The sequence below is a fragment of the Oculina patagonica genome, chromosome 4 (genome assembly GCF_052425735.1).
Source record: "Oculina patagonica isolate OP01 chromosome 4, crgOcupat, whole genome shotgun sequence".
Lineage (NCBI taxonomy): Eukaryota > Metazoa > Cnidaria > Anthozoa > Scleractinia > Oculinidae > Oculina > Oculina patagonica.
The window spans coordinates 34,384-48,753 of NC_135761.1; the positions used below are offsets into that span (position 1 = coordinate 34,384).

General features: G+C 38.1%; 1 protein-coding gene across 1 annotated transcript; it reads right to left on the bottom strand.

Annotated features, from left to right (window-relative positions):
• Positions 1–7,669: 7,669 nt before the first annotated feature.
• On the bottom strand, positions 7,670–11,132 carry LOC144648063 (uncharacterized). Its single transcript, XM_078507704.1, has 3 exons — positions 10,937–11,132; positions 9,198–9,842; positions 7,670–8,808 (listed from the first exon to the last, which is right to left on the bottom strand). Exons 1-3 carry the CDS (start codon positions 11,130–11,132, stop codon positions 7,670–7,672), a joined length of 1,980 nt encoding a protein of 659 aa, XP_078363830.1.
• Between the last annotated feature and the right edge of the window lie 3,238 nt (positions 11,133–14,370).

Below are 14,370 nucleotides of genomic sequence, written 5' to 3' on the forward strand. Positions count from 1 at the left end.
GACAATCCAAACTTTTACGCGATGAAGGTAAGTGCGATGTTAATGAACATTACATTCATAAATTCTGCAGTCGTCCTCAGCAAATATCATATCATGTTTTCAATGAATTAGGAAGCGAGAGAGACCTAAATGGCAAGTTGTAAGCGCATTTCATTCTGGATCAAATGATTAGTTAAATCCGGGAAACAGCTGTATGGCTCCAAGTAGGTAGTATGTTTAACTTTAATTAGCTTTTTTTCTACCTGTGTGTTTTGTCGTGAAGGCGGCTTTTAATTAAAATTGTGAAATCAATTATATATTTTCGTTTATTCTTAAGACTTAATAGATAGTAATATATAGCTATATACTTTTAAATCATTTTAAAAGAAAAAAATCTCCCTGCATATGATTTATCCTTTCAAACTTCGTCATTTAGTCCAAATTCATATCTGCCCTGAGAGCACGTCGTTCAATAGAAAAACAAATTAGCCAGCAGAACTTTATTGAAATTGATACGAAATTGCTTACTTTCCTTTGGCTTATCATAAGTGTACTTAATTGCTTTTATGATATTGAACGAAACTTAGAAAAAGAACTTGGCTGGTACACGGCAGTACCCTATACATTGTGTGTTCGCCAAATCGATTCATCTCTACTAACGCCAAAATAGATTTCTATTTAAGCCCTAAACTATTTCTAATTTCGAAAAGCCATATGTTTGATTGAATTCGTAAAAGAACAATCGAATTAGACATGATGTTGTCAATATTTTAAAGCTACAAAACAGCTATTATTTTCAAACAGTGAAGTTTTTTGTATTTAAATATCCGTGTAGGTTGCATTGCATTTTCAACAAGATGTTATTTCCCGTCGTTTAAATAATGTCAATTAAGGTAATGCGTCAGTGGCCAGTTTAAGTTTCACTTTTATATTATTATATGTCTACGAAATATAGGCAAACAAATAAGCATTTAAAGAAATTAAGTAGAGAGAAAAATTTGTGCACAGTGTTTTAAGTTCTTACTGGTCGACTTCAGCTACCAGGTTTGACATAACACGTAGTTACGTACTGTACGTATGCCATCATGAGTAGCTGGTATATGGAATATAGCCAGTTTCTCCGACGTTTGTTCTTCTTATCAATTACCTGGCTGTCGGTCGGCGTCAGTGAACAAACCATGTGGTAGACAGTAATATTAGTAGACACCTATCGTGTTTAATTCTAAATACACGAATCTGATTGGTTTTCCCATCCTTACCTTTATTAAGCAATTAACTAGTAGCCTGCGTGCAGACATCTCATATTTCCTTTCTTTTCTGACGCAGGAAGGAAGTAGGAGACGTCTGCACGCAAGTTATTAACTACGAACGCGAGTTTTCTACAAGCGAATAATCACCGAGGCAACCTGTCATCGAAAACGCGAGGGAGAGTCTAATTGCTTCAGCAGACACTCTAAAGGATTCTATGTATTCTTAAACCTACAATTTATGCCAAAAATCAAGAATAGTTTTATCAGCAAGTAGAAAACAATATGAGAAAATCAGATTCGTGATTTCCAATAGAACAGCCTGAGTGTCATGCACTTATTTCACTCAGCGTGTTCTTTTGGATGTCCGCGAATCTAAGATAGATAAGATTAGATTTTATTTACCTCTCCAAAAATGGTTTTTCAGGGCAAGTTACAATAAAATGTTAAAAATGTACAGCTAAAAAATAAAATCATTCTAAATATAAAAACTATTCAAAGTGGCTACGAGCCACTAAACTCGGAAAATTTATTATGAAACAAGAATCGAAAACAACAAACTGACAAATAGAGATTTGCTAAAACAAATGAAGTTTAACTTTCCACAATTCAGTTCACTTCACTTAGTTTCATTGTCATCTAGCTGCTCATCGAGAGCAGGCCGAAAGGGCAAGTGATAGAGTTCCCATCGGTTGCAAATTGTTTTCTTTCTTTTTATTTTTCCTTTTTGTTTTTGAAGATTAGGCAAAATAATAATATCATTAGAAAAAATAAGTTTTGGTCTATTTCAAGAAAACTGACATTAATACAATATTTCGGCTGGTAGTTAAGCATGCATGTACTGTATTTATTCGGCTATTAGCCCAAACCCTAGACTTTTAGTTTTTGGAACCAGTTAAACTGACAAAAAATAAACCCAAATCACTCAGCTATAAGCTAGACCCAATTTTTGCTTCAAGCTATAAAACAGTCCACATGCAGCGAATCAACATATCGTTAAATTACAACTATGTAATTGAAAAACAACAAATCACTGACAAGAATGAATTTACTGAATAGAACCGTACACAAGCGTGACAAAACATTCACCTGAGTTCAGAATCCCATCTCAAACAATCACGCATTCTTCAGAAGAATTAAGCAGTTATCGATCATCATGTCAAAAGCTACTGGTTTTATAACAACGAAACGTTCAAGTTGAAAGTTGTTGCCGAGGTAGAAACAGTTCAGAACAACTGCAAAATTGCCAGCGAAAAGATCAAGCAGGTCAAGCGGGTGAACTTTAAATGTCACCAAAACGAAACATGTGCTGTTACCAGTATTTGTCGAGTATCCTCAATTCAATGAAACTCTTCTGAAGTGGTTTCTTTTAGCAGAGAAGTCGTGGTATTTTTAAGTTTTCGCTTTTGAACAAAAATATTACATGCAGCCGATTTCTGTCAGATCGTGTTACAATGTTTACCAAGCGCATGAGAACGACCGCTTTTGATTGGCCAGTTTCTGGTGTCGCGACAACTAGTCAAATAGATCGATTCCTTCTTGACCCTTCTTCTCTTGAAAAGTCACGTTAGCAGTGACTCTGCAAATTAACTAAACTTAAAGAAAGGAACAGAAGGAAAGGAACAGAAACAGTCTCAGGCAGAAATAATTATTGTAGAAGAGATTGCGAGGACATTGTTTACGACATGCGGGATTTTGAATTCCCTCGTCAGTTCAAAAGACGATCTCATACGCAAACAAAACAAATAATATTCCAGTGCGAGCTGATGGAGGCCGAGTTCCAGCCTAAATAGCGAAGAAAAGACGAACGTTGCTTCCTCATTAAACCAAAAGGCTTTTAAGGAGCCGCCACTAAAATAAAAGGTAATGACCAAGAATAAATACAAACGCTTGTTAATTTTCGTTTGTTGATGACCGCTCGGCTTATAGATGAATATTTCATTCAAATTGAACTCTTTTCTAGTACCATCTATTTTTTTTTCGGAAATACTCGGCGATAAATCGAACCCCAAATTTTGTTGAATTTTAACCAGTTCTCAGTAAAATTTGGTGAAAATATATCGTCTTTGTGTACTTCATATAATTTATGCGCATGCGTTCAGCACAAAATTCCGTGTGCTTGGGTCTTCGCCTGGAAGAATGCATACCACAAGGAGAACATTTGGTTTTCAGAAACAAATATATAGCCTTTGTGTACTTCATATAAAGTAACACGGATAAAGTTCGCATTTTAGCCAACCCCCTACCCGCTTCACAAGATTAATTGATTAATTCAATTTGATATTAATTAATTAATTCAATTAAAATGTTTACAGGAATTCGCTTTTTTCACGATCCCATAATACATCTTGTTTTATTTAAATAACCCCCCAAAATTTTTGCATAAGCATTGTTTTCAATTTCTCTGGGGACGATTGCACGTCCCTGTAAATCCCAAGAGAAATTGAAAACAATGCTTATGCAAAAATTTTGGGGGGTAAACAAGATGTATTATGGGAACGGTGAAAACAGCGAATCGAGTGAAGGAGGGAAGGAGTGAAGGAGGGAAGGAGTGAAATCGGGCCCACTCACCAAAACTCGGAATTTTCCGAGTTAAAAAGGGTTACGCTTAAAAGGGTTCTATGTTTCAATAAAATTCTTCCAAGCGCGACGTTTTATAGCATCCTTAAAAATACTCAAACTATTAACGTCTGTTAGGGTCCTTGGTAGTTCGTTCCAAAGCCGAGTAGCTCTGAATATAAATGACTGCTGGCCTGTAGCTATTTTGAATAGCGGGACATCCAACTTGTTTCGGTGTCTTGTATTGATAGAATGGACGTCAGCCCTAACAATAAATTTGCTGCGCAGATATGCTGGTGCTTGTCCGTGCAAACATTTATAAGCCATTACAGCGTCTCTGACTTCAAGCTGCCAAGCAACCGGCAACCAATGGAGTTGCTTTAACGTAGGGGTGATGTGATCAAATTTCCTTGTTCCAGTGGCAACCCTAGCCGCAAAGTTTTGCACTTTCTGAAGTCGAGCAATGTTTTTCTTTGGTGTACTGGTCCAAACTGATGAACAATAAAACATTTTGCTGAAAACCAGAAAATTGATGGTGGTTATTAGCGTTGGTTTATTAAATAGATGTTTTACACGGTTTATTTGACACAAGCTAGCAGTACATTTGGACACTACATCAGTCACATGTTCGTTAAAACTTAGGTGTTCATCAACTACAACACCCAAATCCTTCGCGGAATGTGACGGCCGTATCCTCTTGCCAAGTAAGGTGATGCTAAAATCCTCCGGCATGCATGCTAACATCCGTGAAGCTCCCAGCAATAGCAGCTTAGTTTTATCTGGAATCTGATTGGTTCTCCTATTGTTGTCTATTTGCTATTCGGTAGAAAATAATTCACGCGAGTTGCCCTTAATAGTGAAAGTACTGTTTAATTTTGGGTTAAAATTACCTGCTAAAGTTTAGATTTTTACCCTTCATACTGTCTTCTAATGCTGATAGACCACGATCACGTTCGCTTTGGCAAAAAAGTATCTCACAAAGTGCGTTCCTGACTGCTATCTTTTAACTAAGACAATTGCAGTACTCGCTCTCGCTTTCTGTGAATGAAAGTGAAGTTAGTTTTGCCTTTGACTATTTTCAATGGCTAAATATACTGTGCAGATTGTGACTGGTCAGCTACTGGTCAACTATTGATCGATAAACCGCGTCTTGACTCGTTTCTTTACTCACTGCATGTGTTTGGGAACTTAAAATATTTAAATAATTAATTAGTTTGAAAACAGAACAAAAGTTTAGTTACAAATCAAACTATAATAGAAAATAAAATAGTAGATTTAAAAAGGTATAAAATACAAAAGCCCGAGTAATTGTCACAATCAGCAGTATAATCCCATCCACCTGTGGCTCTCAACAAGTTAAATTTTAATAAATCGATATTCCTAGTAAAGCTTCCCAATCCGCCCTTGAACTTAACACAACTTAAATTCGCTTAAGATAGTTTTATGTGCCATTCCAAATTGTAAAAAAAGGTTTTTATATCAAAATGAGCGTAGTAAATATTCTTTTCAGTCTTCCTCTAATGCTGAGTAGCACATATGAACTTAATTTGTGTTAATTTAACTTTAAAAGTTATTAAAAGGCTGAAAACCGTGACTAACTGACTCATATACATGCAGACCGAGGAAGCAAACCATTTACGTCTAATCCTTCGCAGTCAATCCTTATTTTATAGACAATACAGCGTGTGCATATAAAGCGGGTTAGTTCATGAGCTATAGGATAAGTGGAGTTTTTCTAAGTTAAAAGCTAATATCTTACCACTAAAGTCTTTTCTTTACTACTCTGTTTACTTCTGTCGTTGTTCGATCACAATACATGGGTAACCAGGCTTTTATTCAACCGACAAGACCTGGATGCTAAACTAATTTGCATTTGGAGTGCCCCTGGCCACTCCCCGAAGAAAAGCACCATTTCATGCCTTTGGGGGTAGGTATTCCTACATGTGGACCACTAAGCTAATTTGCATTTGGGACTATGTGTATAATACCATGGGTAGGAAGATAATCCCTTCTTTCGTGTGAAGCTCGTAAGATCCAAAGGTGGCCATTTTCCTTATAAGGAATGTAAAGGTGGCCCACCTGGGGGTTATACAAAGGACACCATTCATTCACACAGGGAGTGGGATGAGGTGAACATGGGTTTACCCGAAGTCGTTGGAGTCTTGCTTAATTAAATGGTTGAATTTTGCGACCATGAATTGGAGTTAAGAACTATTTACATCACCTTTGAAGTAAATTAAAATAATACGGGCTCGCCCACTCTTACTACTTTTCTTTATTTTACTGCCATAATCTGACGTTATAATGTTGAGAGAAGTAGTGAGTGGAGGAAATAAAGTTTTATCGGCTACATTCCAGAAACAGTAGTGGATTCTCCGACGACAATAAATTGCACGCCGCATGTAAATAATTGTATTATATATACGAGTCGAAAACATTAAACAAAGAAGCGCTCTTACAAGCTTAAATTCGTCAAAACACCTGCATAAAAACTAATTCACCGTATGCGGAAATTTTTCTTATTTATTTTATTTCAAAACCTCAGTCGTAAAAGCCGATTTTTTGAAGCTTAAATGTTCACAACAACAATTAGTGAATAGATTTGAATATTCATATTTGTAAGTTGTGACCACACAAACACACGCATAGAGTTCAACGCCTGTGTTTTCCCGCTCATGCTGCATCGGTAAAAAGTCACTCGTTGCTTGTTTAGGCAACTTAAGACAACTCCAGCTTACTCCATAGCGAAAGCCTTCAAAAATAACGACAACGACCACAAAACTATCTGAAATTTACATTTTTTTTCCACCGTTGAGTTGCGAACACCTCCAAAATAAACCAAAATGCATTTCCGGTTGCCAACCTTTCTTCGTCCATGTGGGGAAAGGCTCAAGTTTGTCGCCTTTTTCATACCTCACTAGGGGATTGAGAGTGCTCGTAGATCTTACGAGCTCAACACGAAATTAAAAAACAATACCCATTGTTTGTTCGGTTTAGTGATTGGCCAAACACCAAAATCTCCTAGCAACAGTGAAAGTTTTTCCTACCCAGTGTTTTTATTATTCGCCGTAACACCAAATGCAAATTAGTTTAGCATCCAGGTCTTCTCGGTTGAATAAAAGCCTGGTTTATAAAAATGCGATTTTTCATAATGTTTATCACCGCTGTTTGTGTTATATTTTTTATCTGGTTACCCATGTGTTGCGATCGAACAACCAAAGTAGTAAACAGAGTAGTAAAAAGACTTTAGTGGTAAGATATTGGCTTTTAATTTAGAAAAAACTCCACTTATCCTATAGCTCATGGTTAGTTTAATCAAATGGTCCAAACATGACGGGGAGACCAATGTCCGTAAAGGTGAAGTCCTCCGTATTAAACGGATGTCCGAAAATCGGGGCTCGACTGCGCAAATGTTGCAGCTATCGCCCGATACTTAGGCCTTACGCTATCCCATAGCACTCGACTGCAGCAAATGTTGCAGCTATCGCTCAATATATACTTAGGCCTTACGCTATCCTATAGCACTCGACTGCAGCAAATGTTGCAGCTATCGCCCAATATATACTTAGGCCTTACTCTATCCCATAGTTCTCGACTGCAGCAAATGTTGCAGCAATCGCCTAATATATACTTAGGACTTACGCTATCCCATAGCACTCGACTGCAGCAAATGTTGCAGCTATCGCCCAATATATCATTAGGACTTACGCTATCCCATAGCACTCGACTGCAGCAAATGTTGCAGCAATCGCACGATACTTAGGACTTACGCTATCTCATAGCACTCGACTGCAGCAAATGTTGCAGCTATCGCCCAATACTTAGGCCTTACGCTATCTCATAGCACTCGACTGCAGCAAATGTTGTCGCTCAATATTTAAGCCTTACGCTATCCCATAGCACTTGAACTTTCCAAGCGTATGAAATCCTTGTTCGGAGGACTCTCCCATGTCCCCAAATCTGAGCTCACTAACAGGCAAAATAGACTTTTCGGTAAGGAAACCGCTGTCCTCTTTCCATCGTCTCTCTAAATAGTCACAGTTGCATTTCCATCCGCCGTCACACGAGTTTGTAACTCCACATGCACACTTCCCACTCCCGACGGGAGCTCCTCCCCAGTGCGTCATCTTCACTCCGTCACGAGATATCCACCAGGCGTAGCCCTCGCTGAGGAACCACGTGTTGTAGCACTCGTATTTAATGAACTGTTCGCATTTTGCCGAGACTTTGGTGAGACTGGCTAGTTGCTGTAAACTTGCACCAGTGTATAAAACTTGCCGAGAGTAACATCCCTTTGGATCGCATCCATCCACTAAGACCCTGTCTTCGCTGTCATGACTCACGACTGTCACGCCAATCTTGTCTCGCTCGGTCATGTTGCAATAAACGACAAAGGGATCTACACCGCCGACGCCATCGGGATCGATGATGTAAGTCCCACTTATTTTCGTAACAAACTTTCTGATAATGCTGCAGGATTCTGGATACTTAACAGTCACGTTAACTGTGGTCTGTATAGAAGTTATCTGACTCGTCACCATACATTTATAACTACCCTGATGCGATCGTGACACCTTCGATATCATTAAGGTACCGTTAGGGTATATCATTATTCCGGATGGCAAAAACAAATGTCCTTCCATCGCCCATGTCACTAACGGAGGAAATTCCGCTTTTGCGGCACAGTGTATCTCTAACTTTTCTCCTAACACAGCCATCACGGCTGCTGGCGGGGAGATAATGAATTCCAGTCGAGCGAAGACTTTTAATTGAACCGAGGTATATATTTTTCCCAAGGCGTTTTCTGCATGGCACATGTAGATCCCTTGATCCTGCTTAGTCACGTTAAAGATTGTAAGATGTCCATACTCGGAAGTAACACGTTTGCGTGCAGGGAAGTTCGTTTGTAATTTTGTCCACCAGATACTAGGAGTGGGGCGCCCGCTTGCTCCACAACCCATCGTGACCGTTTTTCCCACCTCTGTTATGGACTTCTTTGGTTTTAAGAAAAATTCTGGTTTCACTGATGAAATATAAACATATTGAGTCTATGTTGTTAGTATAGTCCGGCTAAACTTTGGCTGTTCAGACTCGGCTCAAGCGAGATTAAAGTCATTATAAACAATATGTAAAGCAGAATGGCCAGTGGTCATTCGGCTAACCAGGGACAAGAGCTATAAAAATGTTTGCGATTGGAATTATTTAGGCAAGTAATTGATAATACATTTCTATGCATTTCTACAAGTTGAAATTTACTCCCCCTTAAATTGCAGTGAAATATTCAGCAGTGGTGATGATCTATTGATGCTTTTTTTTTTAACTCCGGCTTAATAACTGTTTTGCACGAAACCTCTTGAAAGTAATATACATACTCAATATCCGCGCACTGGCCACAGGTCAAAATGTACTAACCTTGTACGTGAATCCTTGATAGAACTTTCCCTGTTCCTAACACGTTAGTTGCTATACATGCAAATGTCCCATCGTCTGTTAACTGAACATCTCTGATTAGCAGTTTGTTGTCGGAGCTTTGGGTGTATCGTCCAATCGGCAGTGACGAATTCACCTTGGACCACGTGACTTTCGCCTTTGGATTAGCTTGGACGTCGCAGTGTAGGACAGCATTTTGAGTCTCGTTAACTATCAATGATACAGGAAGTGACGTAATGACAGGGGCAGTGAGGTAATTCCCTGGGACACCGGGCTTCCCTTTATCTCCTGTTGCTCCTTTCTCTCCCTTTATCCCAGGGAAACCCACGAATCCTGGGTGGCCGCGCTCCCCTTTCCTACCGGGAGGACCTTGTGAGCCATTCTTTCCCATAATTCCTTGCATTCCACGTTCTCCCCGTGCTCCCTTGTCTCCTTTAAGTCCCGGCTTCCCGGGGGAGCCTGGGCTGCCCTGTTTTCCATTTTCACCCCGGGATCCTTTTATGCACAATTGTTGTTTGCTCGTGCAAAATTCTCCTTCAAGAATTTCGTGTATTTCTTCTCTGACCAGTTGTCTAACATTTTGAATGGTGTAAGGAGTGCGTTTGGTACGCAAACTTCTCACAATATCTGAAGATATAAAAGTTTTAAAATGACCAATTATTCAAGTTGTTGAAAGGCAGAATCAGTCTGTTTCTGTTTTTGACCGGAGTCATATGATAATTAGATCTATTTTTACTCATGTGTGTTTTAACAACTCGTAAAAATATACGGTGATACTAACGCTTAACTGTCTAATATGAAGTATGAATAAGCCATTAGGTGGGTGCGTCTGTTCGAAAAGTCTTGAAAGGTCTTCTAAATACCAAAATGACAGTTTTCCATCCCAACCCTTTTTTTCACTTCAGCTTCTGAAATCTTGAAAAAGGTATTCCTTTCGGATGGAGCCTTCCCTTATAGTTTACTATAGAAACTACCCCCCCCCCCCCCAGGGGTATCTTCTGGCCGGAAAAACTCCACCGGCGAAAAGGTTGCTGCGCATGGAGTCGTGCTCACGCACCGACTTAATTATGTCACTAACTCGAGGCTGTTTACTTTACTTGGGATTACTTTGATTGGGCATGATTGGGAACACGAAATATTATAGCAAGAAGTAATAAGTAAATAATTTCAGTAAAGACCTTTGACCTTAGAATAACAAGATTTGGGAGCTGTTCTTTTAGCACAAACAAAACGTTAATGAATCACAAGTTTGACTCATGTCCGTCACACATACAATTATATACATCATTTTTTTTACATTAAAACACAGAATATATCGGACAGTTTTTCAATTTAAAAATGATTTATGTGAAAAGCTTGTGTAATAATGGAGACACTATCTGTTACAAATGTATTTCTAATCTAATCCCTCGATAAGATAAGTTGGATCACTTAGTTGTTCATGAAGATGTTTCGTGATAGATCCCTGCTAAGGTTACCCAAACAATAATCCTTAGAAATTCTTCTACTTACAGTCAATAACCGTAAACAAGATTCAGGCGAGTATAATTATAAACAAAATACTATACTTACAACCGATAAAATTATAATGAGAACAACCCATTTTACCCATAGATTTTATTCTGTGGGTTTAATGTAAATTCCCCTTTATTCTCATTTCTGATAGTACAATTAGTACCACAGAGTGCACTAACTTCATGTTTTAACTTTCTGTCACTAACCGTCACGACTTAGGCCATGCTCCGCTGGATCTCCTGTTTTTAAGCTGCAGTCGTCTTTCCTCTGAAAGCACAGCTTCGATTCAAAATTTAGAATTTTCCACTCCAAATGTAGCACACCTAGTGCACATATCATAGAAATAAACAACGCAATGTTATCTTTGGTTGCTATTACGTGCCTCCTTTTGTTTTCATCCATTTTTTTCTCTCCAACGGAAGGTAGTTGGGTTGTCTAGTCTTTCAAATAGCACTGAGGAGAAACACACCAAAGTACTTTCCACTTTGCTGGATCTAGTCTTACAAAAAGATCGGATTGAAAAACTCTAAACTGACCTCGTTCATTAAGCTATCTGAGTTCACGTGTAGGGTTACTAAGCTCTTTAACATTCAATGATACCACAGCCTGCGCATTCTGATGTTTACGTACGAATGATTATTTTTGTTGACCGCACGTTGGCCTACTCTCGTACTTTTTTCTTTTGTCTATTTTCATAGTACTGTAGTTGTTATGTCTGTTAGAATTTTTAAAATAATCTCAGTTATGGCCATCTTGCTAAACAAAAGCAAATGTACACACTTTGTTTGCTAATGAAGTAACTGATAGCTATGCTGATAATATTCAGCGGAAATGTCCTTTTTTGACAGTGATATGCTTTTGATGACTGCTACAAGTATGTAAGCCGATAAGGTGACGAAAATATTTTAGCCATTTTTCTCATTGTCAAAACAAAATGCTAATAATAAAACTTCACCTCACCCTGCTTTTGCCAAATTAAAGAGAAACAAATTTGTTTGTCAGCGGTTTGTGCATCTGCGTATGCATACAGCGGATACTTTGCAGTAGTCCTTTGCAGTAGTCTACTGAACGTGCTGATTATATTAAAAGATTTCTCGGTAGAACGAAACACTAAAAAACGAAACTCGAGAAATTGTTGGCGGACCTGATCTTACCACAATCTCGCCCTCGCATATAATTAGTAGTTCATCTGTTTTGTGTAAAAATAGACAAATTTACTATCTACCTATTAAAGCTCTTGGCTTGTCATCATAACAAAGGTCTTATTTTTTCCAACACGTTTCTATTTACTGTATTTTGTTACCACCACATAGCTTATTTTAATCAAACATTTAGTAAAACCAATTTCAAATTAACGAGAAACAATACAATAGAATACAATACAATACAATGTTTAATGTGGTCATTACACTTAGCTGTGGTTTCGATGCGTCCCGCAGATATGGTTAGCAAAATCTGCGGGAACGCACCAGCTAGTTTACAGGTAAGCCACAATGAAAATAAAAAAAAATAAAAAATAAATAAAAATAAAATAAAATAAAATAAAGTGAATAAAATTCTTCAAAGCTTTAAAGCTTTAAATATGTGCGACGCATTTCCTGATAAAAAATGAGCTAAAAAAAAGAAAAGCGGGAAATTATCATGTTGAAGCTCAAATAGTCACAAACTGTAACTAGTATCAAGCAAAGAAGAAATCTAAAGAATACTGAGAAGAGAGTTTTTTTCGTTTTTAACTCGGAAAATTCCGAGTTTTGGTGAGAGGGCCGATTTCACTCCTTCACTCCCTCACTCCTTCACTCGTTTCCTGTTAGACATTTTAATTGAATTAATTAATTAATATCAAATTGAATTAATCAATTAATCTTGTGAAGCGGGTAGGGGGGTTGGCTAAAACGCGAGCTTTACTTTGTTACTTTATGTGAAGCACACAAAGGCTATATATTTGTTTCTGAAGCCCCAATGCTCTCCTTGTGGTACGTATTCTTCCAGCCATAAACCCAAGCACAGGGAACTTTGCGTTAAACGCATGCGCATAAGACTCGAGGTGACAATATTGGCTCGATCACAAGAAATCTACATTTCTAAAATGCCATCCAATATGGTAAACACCGAGATGACTAAACGTCGTACACACGCATGCGCATAAGACTCGCGGTGACAAATATTGGCTCGATCACAACAAATCTACATAATTCTAAAATGCCGTCCAATGGTAAACGCCGAGATGACTAAACGTCGTACCACCCATGATCGAAATACGTCTTTGTAGTCTCAAAAGTGAAAAGGAGATGCAGAAACTGATGGGAAATCAAGTTCTTTGACAAGGCGACAATTTGTAACAATCGATCGTCGAGGGTATATATTAAGCCACAGGAAGCCGTATTTAGCCCTTTCTTCTATCATCATAATGCATTTTGTATAAGCTTTTAGCTTCGGTATGAGCTTCAACACTTGATTTTAGTTGGAAACACAATACTCCTTCGCTAAAAAGAAATACAAAAAGAAATGAACAATATTCGATTTCTCAAATACATGATTTCTAACGTAAAACTTGACATGATTTTTCGTTCCGGTAAATTGGTACAATAATTAAATAAATGATATGCTTATAGAAAAATCATATAAATACGCGCGTTAAAAAATATTAAAAAAACCAATAGGAAAAAAAAAAGAAAAAAAAATTCTGTTAGTTCAGGATTCGAACTCTTAACAATTCCGAACTTCAGTTTACAGTTCACTGCCACTTCCAGTTGCGCCACGACGCCACAACCGGAAGTTGATGTGAGAAAAATCGGATTTGAACCGCTGAGTCATTCCCTGGAAAAGCGGGCTCAACTAAGTGTCGAGGTTTCTGTTTCGAAACCGGCAAAAACCTACGGTTTACTTGCCTAGTGATTTGCTTTGGTGACAGCATTTCACATTTGAGCATCTGTAAAGTGCATGGACGTTCAATTCGAGAGTGGTCTCAGTAGTGTTTGTTGAAGAGCTCGATTTCGCTGCTTCACTCGAACTGAACATACGTACACTACAAGTTACGAATGGACTCACATCATTGTGGAGAGTGACTGAGGGTGGAATCATTCATGGTTGTTGCTTTGGGAACCATCATAGGTAAGCTAAGCATGAACATTTTTAAATATTTGCTGTTTGTATACGAAACATTTGATAGATTTTCCTTCTGGTATGGTCGGAAGCGATCGTAAAAGTCACCTGACAAATGACGTGTACTAAACCTTGCTGAACTCAGCGATTCGCCTTTAAAGCATCACTTGTGCCCATAAATAACCAAATTTTCTACATTCATATGGATTCTTATACGTATCAGACAACAATCTGAACGACTAATATAGAAAACAGAAATTTTGTTTCAAACAAAGGATATTTTGACTTGCTTGTTATTTTCATGTTGCAAAATTCTTGGACTGCCACAACTTGCATTTATAAGCATAAACTTTTGGAGTGAAAAAGTAATCAACCTCATTATTTTGGAGGGTGAGATCGGCCCTTCCTTAATGAAGGAATCCAACTTTAGGTAAGTTGCTAACGTTTAGGGTGTTACTGGGGTGGGGGTGGGGATTTTATACAAACACTGATAAGCATTTTGACTACATCTATACACCTTTATACTATTTCCTCTTTA